At 40.5% G+C, this 20,341-nt stretch overlaps 1 protein-coding gene across 1 annotated transcript in view; it reads right to left on the reverse strand.

The window, feature by feature from the left end:
* GRID1 (glutamate ionotropic receptor delta type subunit 1) overlaps positions 1–20,341 on the reverse strand; it is a gene marked incomplete at its 3' end in the record, with an annotated part of 735,049 nt that overhangs the window by 33,767 nt on the left and 680,941 nt on the right. Inside the window, exon 13 of the mRNA XM_081267356.1 lies at positions 13,148–13,343. Within this exon, the coding sequence (XP_081123482.1) occupies positions 13,148–13,343 (196 nt within the window). The remainder of the gene's footprint in view (positions 1–13,147; positions 13,344–20,341) is intronic.

A 20,341-nucleotide genomic window follows, 5' to 3' on the forward strand; every position in this document is an offset into this window, starting at 1 on the left:
AGGTTTTGATTGCCCATGTACTCTATCCCCATGCCATCCCCTGCCCAAGGTCATGCCTGGGGACAGACAAATAAATAAAAGGCAGCTTCCACCCCAGAGAAGCTCTGAGTCTAACAGGACTGTGACAGACAGAGCAGGGCACTGAGATGACATCTAGTGAAACTGTGCTCTGGGATGCACAGCAGGGAAGTCCAGGAAGACTAAGGGGAAGTGAGTATTTCCTACAAGTCTTTGGGATTGCCAGCAACCAGCTTGACAGACCAAATACAGGTGATGCTATAAACTGTGAGCACAAAGGTAAGGAGATACCTCTCAGGATCCTGCAACTAGAGTATGTGTGAGTGGCTGTCAGGCACAGCTTAGGCTTCACTCTGACCGCACCACTTCTCCATTTCTACAGATTCAAAGGATAAGGATAAGGGTGCTGGTATAGGAAAAGTCCCAAGTTCAAATCTTGGGTCTGTTACTGACTTGGGCTCAAATGCTAGCAAGTCCTTGCCCTCTTGGGACCTCAGTTTCCTCATCAATGAGCAACTGCAGTTGACCTAATGAGTGGGAGAAACTTAACCCACATCTGATCCATCCCTGGCCTCTCTAAAGTAGCCCATTACAATTAAATTAAACTCCCCCTTGTCCAGACATGGACAAAAGTCCCCAAGGGAGGGAAAGAAAACACTTGGTAAAGCAAGGAAAGAAAGGATAACACCCAGTCCCTTATCAGCCTTCATCTTCTCCTTGACCTGACATCAATTCTAACTCAATTTTAGACTGAGTCAAGTCCACTTTTATGTATTAGCTGAGCTCAGAACTAGTAAATGAGTTGACAAATAAATGAATGATAAGTGGTCAAAGACCTGATATTTAAAATAGCAAATCACTGCAGAAATATGTTACTTAAAGAAAGTTTTGTGTGCATCACTCCACATTGAAGAGTGGTAGACTTGTAATCACAATCTTACTCAATTTCCTCAAACTCACCCCAATTTATATTTCACAATTTCTGAAGGCAATGTCTAATGTGGGCCAACATAAAAAAGCTGGAAAAGAAAATTATTTTTAGCTCTACTCAAGTTCTAAGAATAGTAAAGTAAATTGAAGCAAAAATACAGACATACACAAATACATATGTATATATGTGAAGAGAAAGAGAAAGAAAGGAATACAATGAAGGACATGAGAAGAGAAGAAGACAATACCAATTTGTACGATAGTTTCTCCTAAATGTGAATCACAAAGATTTGATGAGAGGATAAAAAACAAAACACTTTGCTGAATTCATTTATTAACTCTAGCAGCTTCTTTGTAGACCCTTTTGGGTCTGTTAGGTATATTATCATGTCATCCGCAAATAGCGATAATTTAATTTCTTCTTTTCCTATTTTTATGCCTTTAATTTATTTTGTCTGTCTAATTTCTCTGGCTAGTGCTTCGAGAACTAAATTGAATAGAAGTGGTGATAGAGGGCATCCCTGTCTTGTTCCAGATTTTAGAGGGAATGCCTTCAGTTTTTCTCTGTTTAGGATGATGCTAGCCTGAGGTTTAACATATATAGCTTTTACAATGTTGAGGTAATGTTGTTATCCCTAGTTTTTCTAGTGTTTTGAACATAAAGGGATGCAACACGCATAAATCAAAGGCATTCCTGTATATCAGCAACAAAACCTCTGAAATGGAAATAAGGAAAACCACTCCATTCACAATATCCTCAAAGAAAATAAGATACTTGGGAATCAACCTAACAAAAGAGGTGAAAGATCTATACAATGAAAACTACAGAACCCTAAAGAGAGAGATAGAAGAAGATCTCAGAAGATGGAAAAATGTACCCTGTTCATGGATAGGCAGAACTAACATTATCAAAATGGCGATATTACCAAAAGTTCTCTACAGGTTTAATGCGATGCCGATCAAAATCCCAATGGCATTTCTTGTTGAAATAGATAAAGCAATCATGAAATTCATATGGAAAGACAAAAGACCCAGAATAGCAAAAGCAATTCTAAGCAGGAAGATTGAATCTGGAGGTATAGCGATACCAGAGTTCAAACTGTACTACAAAGCAATAGTAACAAAAACAGCATGGTACTGGTACCAAAACAGGCAGGTGGACCAATGGTACAGAATAGAGGACACAGAGACTAATCCACAAAGTTACAACTATCTTATATTTGATAAAGGAGCTAAAAACATGCAATGGAGGAAGGATAGCATCTTCAACAAATGGTGCTAGGAAAATTGGAAATCCATATGCAACAAAATGAAATTGAATCCCTTTCTCTCACCATCCACAAAAGTTAACTCAAAATGGATCAAGGAGCTAGATATCAAATCAGAGACGGTGCATCTGATAGAAGAAAAAGTTGGCTCCGATCTACATATAGTGGGGTCAGGCTCCAAATTCCTTAATAGGACGCCCATAGCTCAAGAGTTAATAACAAGAATAAACAAATGGGACTTACTTAAACTAAAAAGTTTTTTCTCAGCAAGAGAAACAATAAAAGAGGTAAATAGAGAGCCTACATCCTGGGAACAAATTTTTACCCCTCACACCTCAGATAGAGCCCTAATATCCAGAATGTACAAAGAACTCAAAAAATTAAACAATAAGATAACAAACAACCCAATCAACAAATGGGCCAAGGACCTGAACAGACACTTCTCAGAGGAGGACATACAATCAATCAACAAGTACATGAACAAATGCTCACCATCTCTAGCAATCAGAGAAATGCAAATCAAAACCACCCTAAGATACCATCTCACTCCAGTAAGATTGGCAACCATTATGAAGTCAAACAACAATAAGCGTTGGCGGGGATGTGGGGAAAAGGGTACACTTGTACACTGCTGGTGGGACTGCAAAACGGTGAGGCCAATTTGGAAAGCAGTATGGAGATTCCTGGGAAAGCTGGGAATGGATCCACCATTTGACCCAGCTATTGCCCTTCTTGGACTATTCCCTGAGGACCTTAAAAGAGCGCACTATTGGGGCTGGGGATGTGGCTCAAGCGGTAGCGCGCTCGCCTGGCATGCGTGCAGCCCGGGTTCGATCCTCAGCACCACATACCAACAAAGATGTTGTGTCTGCCGAGAACTAAAAAAAATAAATATTAAAAAATTCTCTCTCTCTCTCTCTCTCTCTCTCTCTCTCTCTCTCTCTCTCTCTCTCTCTCTCTCTCTCTCTCTCTCTCTCTTTAAAAAAAAAAAAAAAAAAAAAAAAAAAAAAAGAGCGCACTATAGGGATACGGCCACATCAATGATTATAGCGACACAATAGCTAGACTTTGGAACCAACCTAGATGCCCTTCAATAGATGAATGGATTAAAAAAAATGTGGCATCTATACACAATGGAGTATTATGCAGCACTAAGAAATGACAAAATCATAGAATTTGCAGGGAAATGAATGGCATTAGAGCAGATTATGCTAAGTGAAGCTAGCCAAGCCCTAAAAAACAAATGCCAAATGTCTTCTTTGATATAAAGAGAGCAACTAAGAACAGAACAGGAAGGAAGAGCATGAGGAAAAGACTAACAGTAAACAAAGACAAATGGGGGGAGAGAAAGGGAGAGAGAAGGGAAAGCATATGGAAATGGTAGGAGACCTTCAATGATACACAAAATTATAAGAAGTTATGAGGGGCAAGGGGGAGGGGGGAAAAAGGGGGAGAGAATTGAACAACAGCAGAGGAGGTAGAGAGGGAAGATGGGAGGGGAGGGGAGGGGAGGGGAGGGGAGGGGGGATAGTAGGGGATAGGAAAGGTAGCAGAATACAACAGTCACTAATATGCTATTATGTAATAATGTGAGTATGTAACAGTTGTGATTCTGCAATCTGTATTTGAGGTAAAAATGGGAGTTCAAAACCCAACTGAGTCTAATGTATGAAAGATGATATATCATGAGCTCTGTAATGTTCTGATCAATTAAAAAAAAACAAAACACTGAAATCTGATTTTTTTTAAAATTTCAAACACAAGAATGTAACTCATTCAAAGCCCTGCTTTTGATAATACTCAGTAATGTTTTGTCAAGAATTATAAACATTTATATCCTTTTTGCCATCAAATTCCAGTTTTAGGAATTAGACCTAAACAAATATAAGTAGAAACTGAATTCCTTACACTGTTATTTATGTTTTTGGAAATGACCCAATGACAATCAAAAAGGGAATGCTTAGGTAAATTAGTTTAGATTTACTTGATGTATTAGCCACTAAATGATTTTTTTAAGTCTTACAACAGTGTCAGAAAAATGAAGTATAAAATATATTTTCTATGACATCATAATTATAGAAAACTTTCATAGAAATTCAAAAAAGACTAGACATAAACTTGCAAAAGAATTCCCAGAATTGTATTTAGGTAGAGGAGAAAAAAAAGATGTTAATTGGATTTCTTTTGATTATTTTAATGTTTTTCACTTTCTAGAATATTTTAAGCTTTTCTTAATGGTTACATATTACATGTAAATTATAAACATATAGCCTAAAGACTTTTTTCCCTCAAACTGCTTTTCATTTTAACAGTGCAAATGGATTGGGGGATATTTAGGTGCATTTGGAGTTGGGCTGGAGCACAGTTTGAGCATGTGAAGAGGGCTCCACCACATTTACTTGTCAACAGCATCTAGAACTTAGGAGGCAATTGCAAAGCAATGAAAATATTACTGTCCTCCTTCTCCTGCAAGCCAAACTATATATTTAGTGGAAACACACCTGGGTTTTGTCCACATGGAACTCAGCTGTATTTTCTACCTCTGCTATCTCCATTATCTTTTTGTATATTTCACTTCCAGCTTAGCACTTTTCTTTCATATGCTCATACTTTTATCTTCAAAACAGAAAGGACAAATAGGCATATGGATTATGTGTGTACATGGTGGAATCATCAAAGGACGCCTCCAATCTCACAAGGTGGATAATTCCCTGCTCTGTGCCCCCATGTGCTTTTTAATTTTTTTTTAATTTTTAGTTTAAGTGGACACAGACCTTTATTTTATTTATTTATTTTATGCAGTGCTTACGATTGAACCCAGTGTCTCACATGTGCTAAGCAAACATTCTACCACTGAGCCACAACCCTAGCCACTACATATGCTTTGCCACATTCAACTGCAGCCATTTGCCATCCTCCAGAACTCAATAGGGATACCCTGAAGAAAAATTGTCTGAGACTTCATTTTTTAAAAAACCGTTTAATATTTCTGTTTTGTTTTTAATTTATTTTAACTGATACATAAAAACCTAAAAATTATACAAATTAATGGGGGTCCCATGTAATGTTGGATACATGTACATTGTGTAATGTTCAAATTAGGTTAAACATATTTATGTCCTCAAACATCATTTCTTTATGGTAAAAACTTGGAAAATCCTTGCTTCTGGCTTTTTTGAAATGCGCAATATATTATCATTATTTTTAGAGACTTCACATTTTGAGCTGAGAATGAAAATACATCATACAAAATTCAAAGAATGGAGCTAAAATGGTGCTTAGAGGTAAATATATAGCTCTGATTTCTATATGAGGGACAAAAACAAGTATAAAATGAATTATCTAAGCACTAACATTAAAATGCTATAGGTAAGAGCAAATTGTAACCAAAGTAAATAGAGGGAAATATTTTTGACATAAAACTGAGATCAATAAAATATAAAAATAACAGCAAAAATTAATGAAGTCAATTAAGTTTCATTGGATATAAAACCTGTGTTCTTGGATCAGAAGATTCAGTGTTATAAAAATATTAATTTTCCCTCTAATTATCTGCCTGTTAAATGTAATAACTATCAAAATGCAATAGTTTGTTTTCTGAAGCAAGTGGCAAGGCGATTCTAAAATTTAAATGGAAATGCAAAGGATCTATAATTGCCCAAACAATCTTGTCAAAGAAGAACACAGCTGGAAGACTAATACTACCTAACTTAAGAAATTATTATAAAACTACTATGATCCGCTTTGTATTGTCATAACAATAGGCAGATTAATGAAGCAGTAGAACATCCAGAAATAGACTAGTGCCTATCTACCTTGATTTCCAATCAAGTTAACTCATCTATTTTTCAAGGAAGTACAGGAAATTTGAACAAATGATGGTAGCTCAATTGCACATGTGTATATAGAAGTAAGTGATGCAATATTAATTTCAGAACCACCATAAAAACTAAATGTAAGAACTTCTGGAAAAAAAACTTGTGAACTCAGATTAGGTAAAACTTTTAGGCAGGACTCAAAAAGTATTCACCATAAAAAAAAGAAAAATTGATATATAGTTTGTTATCAAAATTAAAAATTTCTACTTCTCAAAAGACACCATTAGGAAAACAAATGGGCAAATTACAGACTGAGAATTGTATTTGCAATACTTATATTTCATCAAGGACTTACATCCAGAATATATTAAAAACTCATGTAAATCAGCAAAGAAAAAGATTTGGTGAATTTGTAAAATTAGACTGAAGCTCACATTCTGAAAGAAGATATATGAATGGTCAATAAGTACATGAAGTTCTCAATATCCCCAGTTACCAAATTAAAACAATGATGAGGTTATCTGTTCACACTCACTCAGCTGGCTATAATTTAGCCAAAAAGTTAAAATTGGCTACAATTAAGGCATTCCAAGACTGGTGATGCCAATGTTGGTTGGGACGCCCAGTAACTGGGACTTACAGTTACATAAGCAGTGTATTACAAGCTGGAGGGTTAAATAGCATGACCACATGGGAGGTACTTTCACACCACATTGAAGGGCACTTTCACACCACATTGAAGACACATCTACCCTACCGCCATCCACCCTACTGCCCAGGAATTCCACCCTTTTGTATTTAGCAAAGAAAAATGGAAACATATCTCTACACAGGACTTGTAGAAGAATATTCATACTGTCTTATTCATAATGAAAATATGCATTAATTGGAGAATAAACAAATTAAGATTTCTTTTTTTTTCTTTTTAATATTTTCTTATTTTTATATTGTGGATTGAGCCCAGGGGTGCTTTACCTCTAAACTATATTCCCGGTCCTTTGTATTTTGGGATAGACTCTTGCTAGAGATTTATTCTTAAAATGGAATATTACTCAAGGAAAAAAAAGAAAGGAAAAACATAGTATAAAATTGATATCCACAACTTCATGGGTAAATGTCATAGACATTTTGTTGAGTGAAACAAGCCAAACATAGATATATCTATTCTATATAGTCCATTTATGTGAACAACGAGAATGGGTAAACTTAATCTGTGTGGCTGGACACCTGTGCTTGCCTCAGGGTGGGGTATTGGGTATCTAGAAAGAGAGAAGGAAATTTCAGAGGTTCCATACCTTATTTTGGGGGTTGATTATACAACTGTATGTAACTGTCTAAACTCATGAGATGCAAACTTTAAATGTGTGCTTCTTACTGTATGTCAACAATATTGGATGAAAACACTAAATGCCATTTGTTTCCTTTAATCTTATTTTATGAACATATGGCAGATGCTAAGACAGTGTGCTGATATCTACTGAATGCATACCTTAGTCCGCAATCCACACTGGATGCTTTCGAATTTATGCATTAGTAAACTCATTTCTAAGCTGGGCAGGCTTTTCTGAAGTCTCACAGATGGTTCAGAAAGGTGAATTTACTTGCTCAAAGCCATAGATCAAATCAGTTTGAATGTGAAATTTAAACTCACATTTCCTAACTTAGGCAAAAAAACGACTGAAACTATATTTCTTGAATGGATGAATATGTGAATAAATAAATGAATCAATAAAGAGAAGAGACCATCCAATCTGTAAAATTGAAATAGTGCTTTTAAGCAGGTACCAAAGGTATAGAAACGAAAGACCACCTGACATGAGTGGCTGGGAAGGAAAGAGGCTATGGAATCCCCAAACCACATTGATTTGGAAGCAGAGAAAGGAAGAAACTTGGGTCTTGAGACACACTGCCACCAAGCACTGCTGTTGTCTCTACTACAGAAAGCTGCTGAGGGGTCAGAACTGTACCCTTCCCATTATCTGGGGCAAACCTCTCTGATCTTTGAACCAAGACCCCCCCCCCCAAAAAACACAAAGAAGTGCTATTCCATGTAGACCTCTCCCCTTCTCAGTAGGAATTCCCAGATGCCACTCCAGGTGCTGCCTAACACAAGGCCACCCTCCACGCCACACTCCTTTCAAATGGAGGGTGCTATGGGGAACTGAAGTTCTTGATCTTTCCTTGGAAGACTGCAGTCCTTCCAGGACCACTGTTCCTGCCACAAACCCTATCCCTGACACTCAGCAGCGAGTGTGGGCAATGAAAGCAGCCTTCCTCACGGAGCAGAAAGGAAGAGGTTGGGAACAAATGCTGGTGAGGAGAGGTGGTGCCAGGGCAAGCGTTAGATCAGTGGTGGAAATAAATAAGATTTGTGGGCCCGTTTTCTCTCTGCATTTGCATTCACACTTTATGACCTCAGCGATATTCACTGAGTGGAAAAAAAACACCCTCTGTGAAGACTGCTGGCCTCAAAAGCTACTTCCTTCTGAAAAATACTATCTCTAGCCACAGGGTCTGAGACAAGCTACTCATCTATTTATTCAAAGAGCTCAATGAGCTGTAAAGATTGACATTTAAACTATTAACACTATATTCTAGTTGACAATGTTATTAAATATTAGGTCTGAATTATGGAAAGGCTTAATCAATTGGCAGTCCAGGTCGGCTTGGCACCGCACGGAAATTGGGTTATGCTGGGTTTTACTTGATAGAGTTGATCAAGCTACAGGAAAAAAAAAAAGAAAGAAAAGAAAAAACCCACCAGCAGAATTAAAGTCTGACTTCATGTGACACAGTTATTATCATACAAATTTGAACCACTTCCAGCTCAATCTGCATCTCATAGTTTCTCCCAATTGATAATTTTAATAATTTGGAAATCAAAAGATAAAATCACATACTTAAATTATCTTTGCTATGACACATGGAAGGAAGGAAAGGCTTTTAAAAATGAAAGCCAGGCATATATCTTGCTACTTTGGTGTGAAAGTGGAAGGACAATAAAAGCACAAGTGCAGACTATGCAAAGAAGCAGAAACACACTGAGGGACAGAGTCACCAAAGGGCCATTGGAAACTAGAAGTGTGATTGTCGTCCTGTGGCTGAAGAATTTTCCAGAAGTCCCATGGTAGGTAGCTCTTCATCTTTGCCAGGATGCCTGCACTGCACAGAAGTAGGCTCTGAGATTTGGAGAGACTGCTTCTACCTGAAATATTAGGCTCAAGACCACGTTCCCACTGGCTGGGTTTTTCTTTCTGGTTTCTGGATTTAAGTCATTGTCCTCACTTAGGGAATGACCATCTCCAGTCTGGTTTACTCAGGCCCAGGAACTTATAAGATGGCTGACTCTATTACCTGGGGATGTGGGGAGGGACAGCTCTATAGACAAAGGAGAGAGGAAGCATTTCAGTCCAGTAGCTCATGAGGAAGGAAGATTCTAGAATACATCCAAGAACTTTCTCCAATAAAAAAAAAATGCAGTATACTTCATTTTCTGACAATACTATAAACTTGCTTTTATCACACTAGTTATAAAAACTTTAACATTTGTCTAGTGCTGGGAGTCATGGTTTTCCTTGGAGATTCAAAAGCAAGAGAAAGATCTGTGACCTCAAAGCCAGGTCAGGGTATATAAAATGATTATGTCATAAAAGGAACACATTCTATGAACTGAGAGATCAGATACTGCATCAGGAAGCTATAGGTATTGGTAAGGAGTCCTTTATTTGCATCCTTCATTATTTACTTTTATACTGACTTATTCAGTATAAAATATATCCTTTTTTTTTATTCAGTGAGATCCTAAAAACCACCAGATGGTGATAAATTTCTGATGTGACATCAAGAAACCAGGGACAAGCAGGATGAGAAGGAGGCATTTTCCAGATGATCCAACTCCAGATTTATCAACCTCTAGGTGGGAGCTTAATGGTGTATGTTTACCTTTCTCAAGTAACCAGGGCAGGCATGTAGATCTTGCAAAAGAGAAAAGGGATGGCATGCACAGGGAGCCAAACTCCGCCTGACTTGGTCTAGGTTTATTTATTTGGTAAAGCAGGTAGATGCACAAAATGGTATTAATCACAACACTTGCTTTAAGGCATCTGCCCATTTGTGCAGGCATGTTCCTCTTGTATAAATAAATCATTTACTACTTATCATAATGAGAAATGAAAAATAAAAATAAAACCCTTGCTAGTCTAAACCTAACACTGACTCTGACTTACATCCAACAATATGTTTCTTTCCTTCCTGTTGCTCAGCATATCCCATCTGGAGCAACCACTATAGCGAATCTTGTATTTTATCATTACTGTGGATGTGTATGTGAGGGTGTTTTATACATTTTTAAAAGGGTGTGATAGTGTACGTTATTTTTTATTAGTTGACCCATATGAAATTGCCTATCGTCATTTTTTGCTCAATATTATTCTGCTAAGATTCATCCATATTATTCAATGCAGCTGTAGTTCATTCATTTCATTGCATATAAAATTTTTCACCCTGTTAATGGTCATTTGGATTACCTCCAGGATTTTGGCTCTATAAGCAAGGCTACTTTTTTTTTGTCTCCAGGAGTGCATGTAGACATTTATTTTGGGTGAATACACAGGATTGGAATTGCTGGGCTGTAAGGTACACAATATTCTATTTTATAAGAGAATGACAAACTCTTTTCGAAAGTAGTTGTACTGAACACACTCCCACCAGCAATTAAGCACCTGTTACTCCACATCCTCTTCACCACCTCTCATTTTATGCCAGTCTAATTGGTGTAAAATGATATATCTTTATGGTCTTGATTTGCATTCGCAGATCACTAATGACTTGGAGCATCCCTTTCTATGATTAGCAACCATATGTATTGCCTTTTCTGTGAAAGGCCTGTGCAAGTCTTTTGCCCATTTTTCTATTAAATTGTTTGAGTTTTTCTTACTGATTTATAAGTGTTCATGATATTTTCTTGATATTAATTGAATATTGGTTATATGTGTTGTAAATGTCCCCCCTTTAAAGTGTCTTGTGAAAAGTATCTAACTTTCTGAAGAAGTGTTTTTATTTCCTTGTAGCATGTTGCAATGAATCTTCATAAGATCCTCTGTGGATGGAGTATAGGCTTTCTCTGAGATAAAGAAGGCTGGAAGAGGGAACTCAAAGCCCATTCGGCCTAGGCCTCACACTTGCAAAAGGCTTCAATCAACTTTGTGTTCACTGTCTCTAAATGAGGTCACCTACAACTACAAAGACTCACTGTCAGGGAAGAAAGGAGAACCTGCAGCTATAAACTAGAGAGCCACCTTTTGTGCTGCACTGAGAATTAAGTGGGTCTAATAAAGCTTGTGAGCATGAGAATATCACAGTACATTGAATTCTATTACTCTGGCTATATGTAAACATTCAAAAGTATAACATTTTTATATATTTATATATAAATATCTAATATATATATATATATATATATATATATATATATATATATATATATATATATTATATAAGTCTTTAAGGAGACCCCCCCAAAAGGAAATTGCCCTGGCTTCTTTCAACTCTTAAGAAGCCCCAGACAGGGAGAAAAGCATGTTCCATTCACACTGTTGATGAGTTGTAGAATTGGGATTCATACTCAAATATGTCAGTCTCTAAAGCCCAGACACATTCTGCTATTCAACATAGCTAAACAATAAGGAGAAGTCCCTCAAACAATGACTACTTGAGAACATGTTCCCAGTCCCAGAACCCACAGAACTGAGGCCACACTCCACCCTGATACCCATGAGCTTCCCAGTCAGGCCTCAGGCCCTGTACCCTGGATGCCCTAAAGCTCTCTTGGGAAGGAGGGGCTAGCAGTTTGCCAGGACACTTTTCCTCTTAAAGAGCAGGGCAGTGAGCCCTGGTGACCCCCAAAGTTTCTCCAAGCCATTCTTAGAAGCAATAAGGTCAGATAGTCACAGAGTGGAGGGAAGCATAAGGGAGAGAGAGAGAGAGAGAGAGAGACAGACAGACAGACAGACAGACAGACAACACACACACACACACACACACACACACACACAAAGACAGTATATGAGAAAAGTTTCTTCAGAGGTTGGTAGAGCATAGCATGGGGTAAGAATGAGAGGTGACACTGAGGTAGCTGAGTAGGGAGTAGCTACAATGCTTGCCCCAAGGCTTCATATCTTTTCTGGACTCCTCATGAATGACTTCAGCCACCTCATGTTGGGAGTACCTGGACAGAAAGATGCCTCCACCAGCATCATCCTTATGACACTTTCCTTCATCCCACCTCCTTCCTCTTCATTGACCTTCAAGGGCTACACAAAAGCACATGGCAGATGAGTACCAAAACCTCAGCTTGGACCCCGAGAAGTCAAGGAGTCAGAGACTAACTAGAAGTCTGACTGTGTCTCTGATCCTCATTTGTACTATGGGATAATAATGTTCAATACAGTTTGTTGTAGGAAAGCAACTGAAATAAAGGAGCAAAGTTTTATGCACTGCTGAAGAGGGTGATGACCTTTATCACCCTTCTTCTGTGGCTCTGCCCTCTTTCCACTTGTCCCCCAGAGGTTTTGCCCAGTGTATGCTCCAGGTCAGGCTTGCTGTCCTTCATGCTACCTCCAAGCACACCTCTTCTTGACAGCACAACCGTGAAGACAAGCCCAGCCTACTTGGCCACCCTTCCCCCATGTGTGTTCTTCACTATCCCAATACCCTGGCTGACTGTGTGTCCACCTCTCCTGCAGCTCCTCCGCTCACTCCCTCCACCTTTCACTCAATACTCTGCTTCTGCAAGCATGCCAAGTGCTCTCACCTGTGATAGGCAGGTACTTGTGTACTACCATCCCATGAGACCATGAGGAGAGCGGTCCAGGGCTGTGAGTAAAATGCCTACTCCCCTCTGACCAGCATCCCTTAGCAACTCAGAAGGTTCCTACTAAGCAGCCCCTCTGCTTCTGCAGCCAAGAACAGGCATCTACCTAGAGAATATGATGGTGGATTGCCTTGTAGATAACAGTGCTATTCAAAGGCCTCTAGGAAGGTATGTCTGGCTTCAGGGATAGCCACACCATACCCCATCCCAGCACATATGCCCAGGCACCAACTCCTGCCTACCTTCCTGATGCCTTCTGAGGGATTGGACACACAGTTGTCAGCCCCTCCATTCTTGCTGATGGTCCTCCAGAGCTCAGCAAATGTGCTGTCCTGTTCCAGAGGGTTGGTGCCCTTGGCTCGGAAGTACTCATAGACAGCAGAATCCCGGACGGTGCCATATGACATCTCCACTTGTTTGGACAGGTCCTGGAATGTCCTGAAATGTAGAAAGGCAGCAAAGCATGGGTCCATGCTGCACACTGCACACCGCAGGGATATAAATGGGCTGTAAAGCCCTCTTGAACTCTAAGCCCCACCATGTCCCACAGTCCACATTCCTCCACCCAACGTCCAACAACACAAGTCCCTCAGCCTAGAGCAGGACTTGCCCGGCTTCAATCTATCATAGGTATGTTTCCTTTGTGCAGATTAATTCATTAGTATCATATAAAGCCAGGTCCTGTGCTGAGCTTGAGTAGTAAAATAGGTAGACATGATTCCTGCTCTCAGGAAGCTCAGAGTCCAACTATAGAAATAGGTGTCTAGACAAATCATCACAGCATAAGAGTCAGGGCAACACAAGACATTAATTATTGAAAGTCTCGAAATTGAATGCCCACAGAGGTTGTGGCTGGAAAGAACCATGTCAGAAAGACATGATGATCATAACAATGACAATGACTGACAATGACTAGTCCTTGACACTTGGTGCTAATGTGGGACAGATACATACTATGAGGCTGGGTCAATTATAAAGCATCCCTTCCAAAGCTTGCAGATGGGCTGGGGTTCCAGCCAGTTGTTGACTTTGATCACCAACCTCCACCAATATGTTTTTCCAAAATATGAAGAAAACTGGATTTTTACATGATATCTTATGATTTTCAAATGTTGGCATTATTTAAAAGACGGTGAAGATTAAACAAAGCACTTCTGAAGGCCTGGGTAGGTAGAAGAAAGGTGGTCATTGTGTTAGGTGCAGACTGGAGGGGCACAGCGTATCAGGAAGACCCCCCACCTGAGAACAGACATCTGAGCTGCGGATGGAAGAAGAGACTTCTTTCTGGAAGTAGAAATGTAGATTCACTTCAAATTAAGATGGGGGTCCTGTCCCAATAAACGCATCTTAATTTGAATATGTCATTAAATTTAAAATGTGTTTAATACCCCTACCCTCCCAGCTTAGCTTAGCCTACCTTAAACACCCTCAGAAGACTTACATTAGCCTGTAGTTGAGCAAAATCGTCTAACACAAAGCTTATTTTAGAATAAAGCATTAAACATCTCATGCAATTCGTTGAATATCTGTAACCAAAAAACCCTGGCAAGAGAGCCCTGATTCCCCTCATGATCACATGGCTGATTGGGAGCTGCAGTGCCTGCTGCTGCCCATCATCCTAAGAGAGGATCATACCATGTACCACTAGCCCAGGAAAAGGTCCAAATTCACAATTCAAAGTGCAATTTCTACCAAATGCTTATCACTTTCACACCATCATAAAGTCATAAATCCCTAAGTTGAAACATTGTTAAGTTGAGAATGTCTGTAGTCAGAGCAGGAAGAACCAATTTGTACAAAGTACATTCTTACCCCTGGAAGAGCAGTACCCAGCACAGTGTGCTAAAGATGTCACATGCAAGACAGATTTGCAAAAGTCAGAAATCCCCATGGGGATCCAGGTTCTCTCCAAGCTCCAACCTGATCACTCCTTATTTATTTCTCTTCTAGAAGTCTCAGTCTCTCTTCCTCCCTCTCATCATTACCCCTACATCTCAGTGAGTCACCATTCCCAAGAGAAGAACCCATCTTCCCAGCCTGACCTACACAACCCTCCATCTTCCAGTCTCATCTCTGGAAATTGTTTCACCCTCACACAGCACCAGAGCTAATCTTAAAATGAGAAATGCCACTCACTCCCCCTCTGTGTCACCAGGCCATCCAACTCCCTTTGCCTGAAATCCCTTTATCTCAATCATACACCTATTCTCTTCTATGAGCCCCTTGAAGACACAGCTGCTGCCTTTCCCCATGGAAAGCCATTCCTATCCCTAACCTCCCTGTGCTTTCTCCACACCTTGGAACCTTCTCAGGTAGCATGAGATCATTGGGATTTCAGAGGAGAGCATTCCAGAAAGAGGACAAACAGGGGCTCTGGAATCCAGCTACCTGCCTTGCCTCCTAGCCCTACCATTACAAATACTGCAGCCTCCCCCTGTGCCTCATTTTCTAAATATTAAAATTAGGAACAGAAGCAGAGCCTAAATAACAGAGGGTTACCAAGGAAGACGAAATGGGATGTGTCTTCAGCTCTCAGAACAGTGCCTGATTCAGTCAGTGCTTGGAAACCAGAAGCAATGATTCCCAGGTAGTAACATACATCTGAGTACCCAGTAGATTGTAAGAATTAGGAAGACTAGAGCTGAAGCAACCCATCTTTGCATCCGTGGTCTGGATGCAGCTCTGATGGCTGCCTTCCTAGCTGGCACAGAGAAGGGCCAGCGGTGAGTGGAATGCTTCCTCCCGTTTTGGAGGCACATCCCATAGCATTCCTTCAGTTCCTGCTACATGACCCAAAAACAGAGCTCAGAATTCATTTCAATACATTGCGGATGAAAGGAAACATAACAAATTCGATGAAGGAATCTTTATAATTATTGTTCATTATTTATATCTAATTGAAGCAAGATGTTCCTTTGCTTGAAGGGCCCCAAGGGTTGTAACTCTGTCGTAATTTGCCTGTAATGAAAGGAGGGGAAATTTTTTTTTTACCACATTTAAAAATTTTTTTTCTCATGGTAATACAAACAAACACAAGGCTTTGATGAATGGGAAACATCAGGATGAATTACACAGTTGAGTCTAAATACTGAGCTACTCTAAATTACTGCAGTTTCCCTGAGTATGGAATGAATGCATAAGTGCCAGGGAGCTCTGCACTCCTGTTTCATCCATGCATTTGAAATGGAGATTTCCTCTCTAGTCTTGGTATTTATTCACAACAGCACCCATGGCCAGAGGCTTGGGGAGCATCTCTGGATGACAAGCAGGCAACCCAAATGTTTATGGTGCTGTTTCCCTTTCCATTCCAGTACAGCTCAGTGTTCCCATCTCAGAAAATCACCTTGATCTTCCTCTCCCGGTCTTACCACCAAGACCCCACGGCCTGATCCATCACCTCTCATAGACACAAACTGTGCAGAGACATCTCTATCACAGATGCACACTCCCTCTTTAAAAAAGGGTTTCCAGGATCACTAGCATAAGCCACACACAGTAGGTGCTGCCATAATATTTTAGGGTGAATAAACCTATGCAAGATTATCTGGGAGGTTGGAAAAGAGGATCCAACTAGTCATACACCAAAGCCGTCCTCTCCCTGGGCAGTTTTCTCTTGTCAGAGTACATGGTTTTGGAAGGAAACCATGCTTCAGGGGAGAATAAAGGAGAGCAAGGACAGCCAGCCATCCAGGTTGCCAAGCCAATGCTGGCAGTCAGCAGAAGACAGATGTTGAAGCCAGATAGGATGCCCATCCGAAAAAGTGAAAGAAGCTTGGCCAGGAGGAGGTGGTGATGACAGCACACTAAATTCAGCACTTCTCTGAAGCCAGTCTCTTCAGTTACAACTGCTAACAAGTATCCAGGCACTCGCACCTCAGGGAGATGAACCTGCCCATCACAAGTGGGGTTTCTGTAAACGTAGGGCACACCATGCAACCCAATAAAGTCATTCCATCAGTTATTTTCCCAATAATTCCTGAGTGTCTACTAGATAAGGCACAGTGGCACATAGAGAATGGATAAAAAGTGAGCATCCTACAGGATTTGTAGCAGGAGATGGGTAAAGTCAACCAAAATTATTAAACAATACAAGTGGGATGGAAATACAGGTTCATATGGGGCTCCCAGAGACACAGGTGGAGCTGTTAATCCTTGGCCAGAGTTAGGGGAAGCCTTCTTAAAGAGGAGACATTAAACGGAGCCAGAAGGATGGGTGGAGCAGCCAGGTAAAGAACCAAGGTGTAGAGCATTCCAGGAAGAGAAGAGATTACCAGAAAAGGCCCTGGTGTGCAGAGGAAATACGGATCACGTGGGACACACATCATGGGGCAGTTTTTATCAGTTAAAAAGACTGGCAATTTTACCAGTTAAATAGGTCTAGGAAACTGGCAGACCTGGATGAGGGTCCTGACTCTGAACACCTTATCTTTTTGACATATTTCAGTGGTTCTCCAAGTGGTTTCCAGATCTGTAGTCTCACTAACACCTGGGTCCTTTCGAGACATGCACATTCTTGACTCCTAACCCAAACCTATGGAATTGGAAACTCTGAGGCTGGCACTCATCAGTCTGTGATTCTAATGGATTCAGACCCACTGACTGAGGCAAGTTATCTATGACTGAGGTATTAGTGTTCATAATTCATACCTATCTCACAGGGTTGGCAAACACTAATGATCACAGGCATGTACCCAGCACATAGTCAATGTTCAATAAATGCCTGCTCCTCTGTTAGACTACCAATAAGTAGCCCAAATGGAATCATCAGGGCCATGTGATAGAGTTACGGATACTGGCTGGGGTGGTTGCACCTTGATGGAAGAAGGTGTGGGCAGGCAGCATGACTCACTTTCTAGGATCAGATGTCCCCATTGAGTCACCTGTCTCTTCAGTAAGAAAGCTGAGGCCCATCCATCTTTTTCTATCTCACTATCAAGATACATACAAATGCTTCTTATTGGCATTTAATAGTGTGTGGCCTTATTAACAGCACACACTTTAGGTACCTAGGATAAGTAACATGATGACCTTAGGAAGTCTAAACCTAGGCTGAGCATGGAGACATCCAAACTCCACTGGAAGGCAAGACCTTTGCTCCATGGGAAATGATGGGACTGCTTCAGAGTCCTCCCTAGGAAAGTAATGAACATCTGGAAAAGAAACTGCTCAGGAGAAATGGCTTCAAAAGTATTGCCCCCAGGAGCCCAACTGGATCTGGATTGGCATGTGAGGTTTACCCCATCACTGTTTGCTATGCCTCTCACTTTAAATAACATTTGATGTTGGAATCCTCCCATGGTAAAACCTACCCTCTCCTGTAAATTTACCTTTGGACCAATATTCACTCAACTATGCTCTACTAAAACTGGGTTTGGGACCAATAGAGGCTGCTTCTATCTCTGGATTGCTGATTTTGGGGTCACCTCTAGCTGAAAGCATAGCTGACACCTATGAGCACATCGGACTATCTTGGCAAAAGGAGTCTGCAAGCATTCCTTGACTCTGATGCAGTTCCCCCCCCCCATTGCACATGCATCTCCCAGAAGTCCCACAAGGTCTCCTTCAGCTGTAACCAAGGACAGTCCCCCCAGCTCAGCCCCATCTCCCTCCCTTCCCACACCTTTCCCCATAAATCAATCTTACTATTTCCTAGATACATTTTCATTAACAAAGAGATAAATGTGTTTGCAGCATGAGAAAAATCAATAATACAGAATTTATAAACACATCTTTGCATGTTAACAGAAATATTTACATTGGCAATGGAGATAAATACACTTGCAACAAGAGCAGAATCAATATACAGTATATGTAATACAGATTTCAACAACTATGGGGATGCCCTATCATGAGCCTGACAAATATAAATCCTGAAGCCCTGTTATTCTTTCTGAAGGAGAAAAGAAAATAGTGGAGTGGCTCAAAAGACACAGAAGGGTGGGGAAGTTCATCCCTATAATTTGAAGCTGTCTTAACTACAGTGAGCAGATGGGTTTACTATCATTCCAGCCGTCTTTCCTTTCTGTCTCATGTTGGATTCTACAAGAGATGATGTTGCACAAAGCAATTGAGCCTGACTGGCTGGGCTTCCACAATCTGCTCATGGATCTTTCAGCACCATGAAGCATCCGCTGCCCACTGTTTCACTCCTCCTGGGTTTCTCCCCCAGGGTTCCTCCCCCATGTTCTCCCATGTCTCCCTCCTCTACAAGCCTTCACCCATGCAGTGCAAGGCTTTCCACGTGCCTTCCTTCTTTCATCATTCTATTTGCTGAGCACCTGTTTATGTGAGGGCCGGCCCCGGAGCTAGGAATAGGGCAACACAAACTTCCCACCTTGTAGAGAGAGACAAGCACCATCAACCAAGCAACACAATAATGCTGGGGTCAGTAAACTTCTTAGAAAGGGACATAGGTGGGATCTGACAGCCACATACATACACTCGGTCACATGTCTCTCCCCCCCTTTTAACTTTAAAATGTTTTAGAGAAGAAAAGCGGTCTCAATTTTCAGGCAATAAGAAAACAGTCTGCAGGTCTGAAGTGGCCTGTGGGAGCAGAGTCAGGTAACCTCTGATGTTATGTATCAAGTGAGGAAAAGTAGCAGGAAGATTAACAGAGCAGAGCAAGGGTTACAGAAAAAAAAAATGGAGTGAGTGACAGAGCAGAGAAGCCAGGACATGTATTCTAGCTATAGGAGTTGACTCCTAGGGTGTGTGTTTTCTTGCACCAGTCAGAGAGGAGCCAAGAGAAGTCAGCCCACAGAGAGCCCTGCAGAAGTCATCCTACCTAGGAGCAGAGGAAGTGAAGCTCACAAATCAGTTTCTCCTACTCTGCAACCTTCCTCTACGCCTTCTGGAAAGCCCCGAGTAAGCCTGTGCTGGGGTACACACAGGCTCCCTGTATCCAAAGCCTAGTCAGGGTGCGATTCTGAGTAGCCAGCGAGTAACTGCAGATCCAAATCCCATTGGGAAAAACTGACTCAGTAACTGCATGAGGACACTTACTGACCCACCAGGATGAAAGCCAAGTGGCCCATGACAGGAAAACACATGCTTTCCTAGACCACAAAGCCCTTCTTCAAACCTGAGTGTGAATGCCGCCTCAGAGGCCCAGCTACTGGGTACTTCCTCCCTCTTCCAACTTCCCACCACAGTTTTCTTTCCAAGTATATTTCCTTTAGACCTAATAATAGTAATAACTATTTAATAATAGTAATAACTATTTAATAATAATAATAACTATTTAATTTGTAATTACTATTTAATAATTGTAATAACTTCTATTATTATAATTATGCTCTCATTAGTTATTCTTTTTAATATTTTATTATGCCTAATTTATAAACTAAACTTCCTTGTAGGTGTGTATGTATAGGAAAAGCAGCATATAGAATTTTGGGTCCTATCCTTGGTTTCTGGCCTTCACTAGAAGTTTT

The sequence above is a fragment of the Spermophilus citellus genome (assembly GCF_964194105.1).
Source record: "Spermophilus citellus genome assembly, chromosome: 15".
NCBI classification, from domain to species: Eukaryota; Metazoa; Chordata; class Mammalia; order Rodentia; family Sciuridae; genus Spermophilus; species Spermophilus citellus.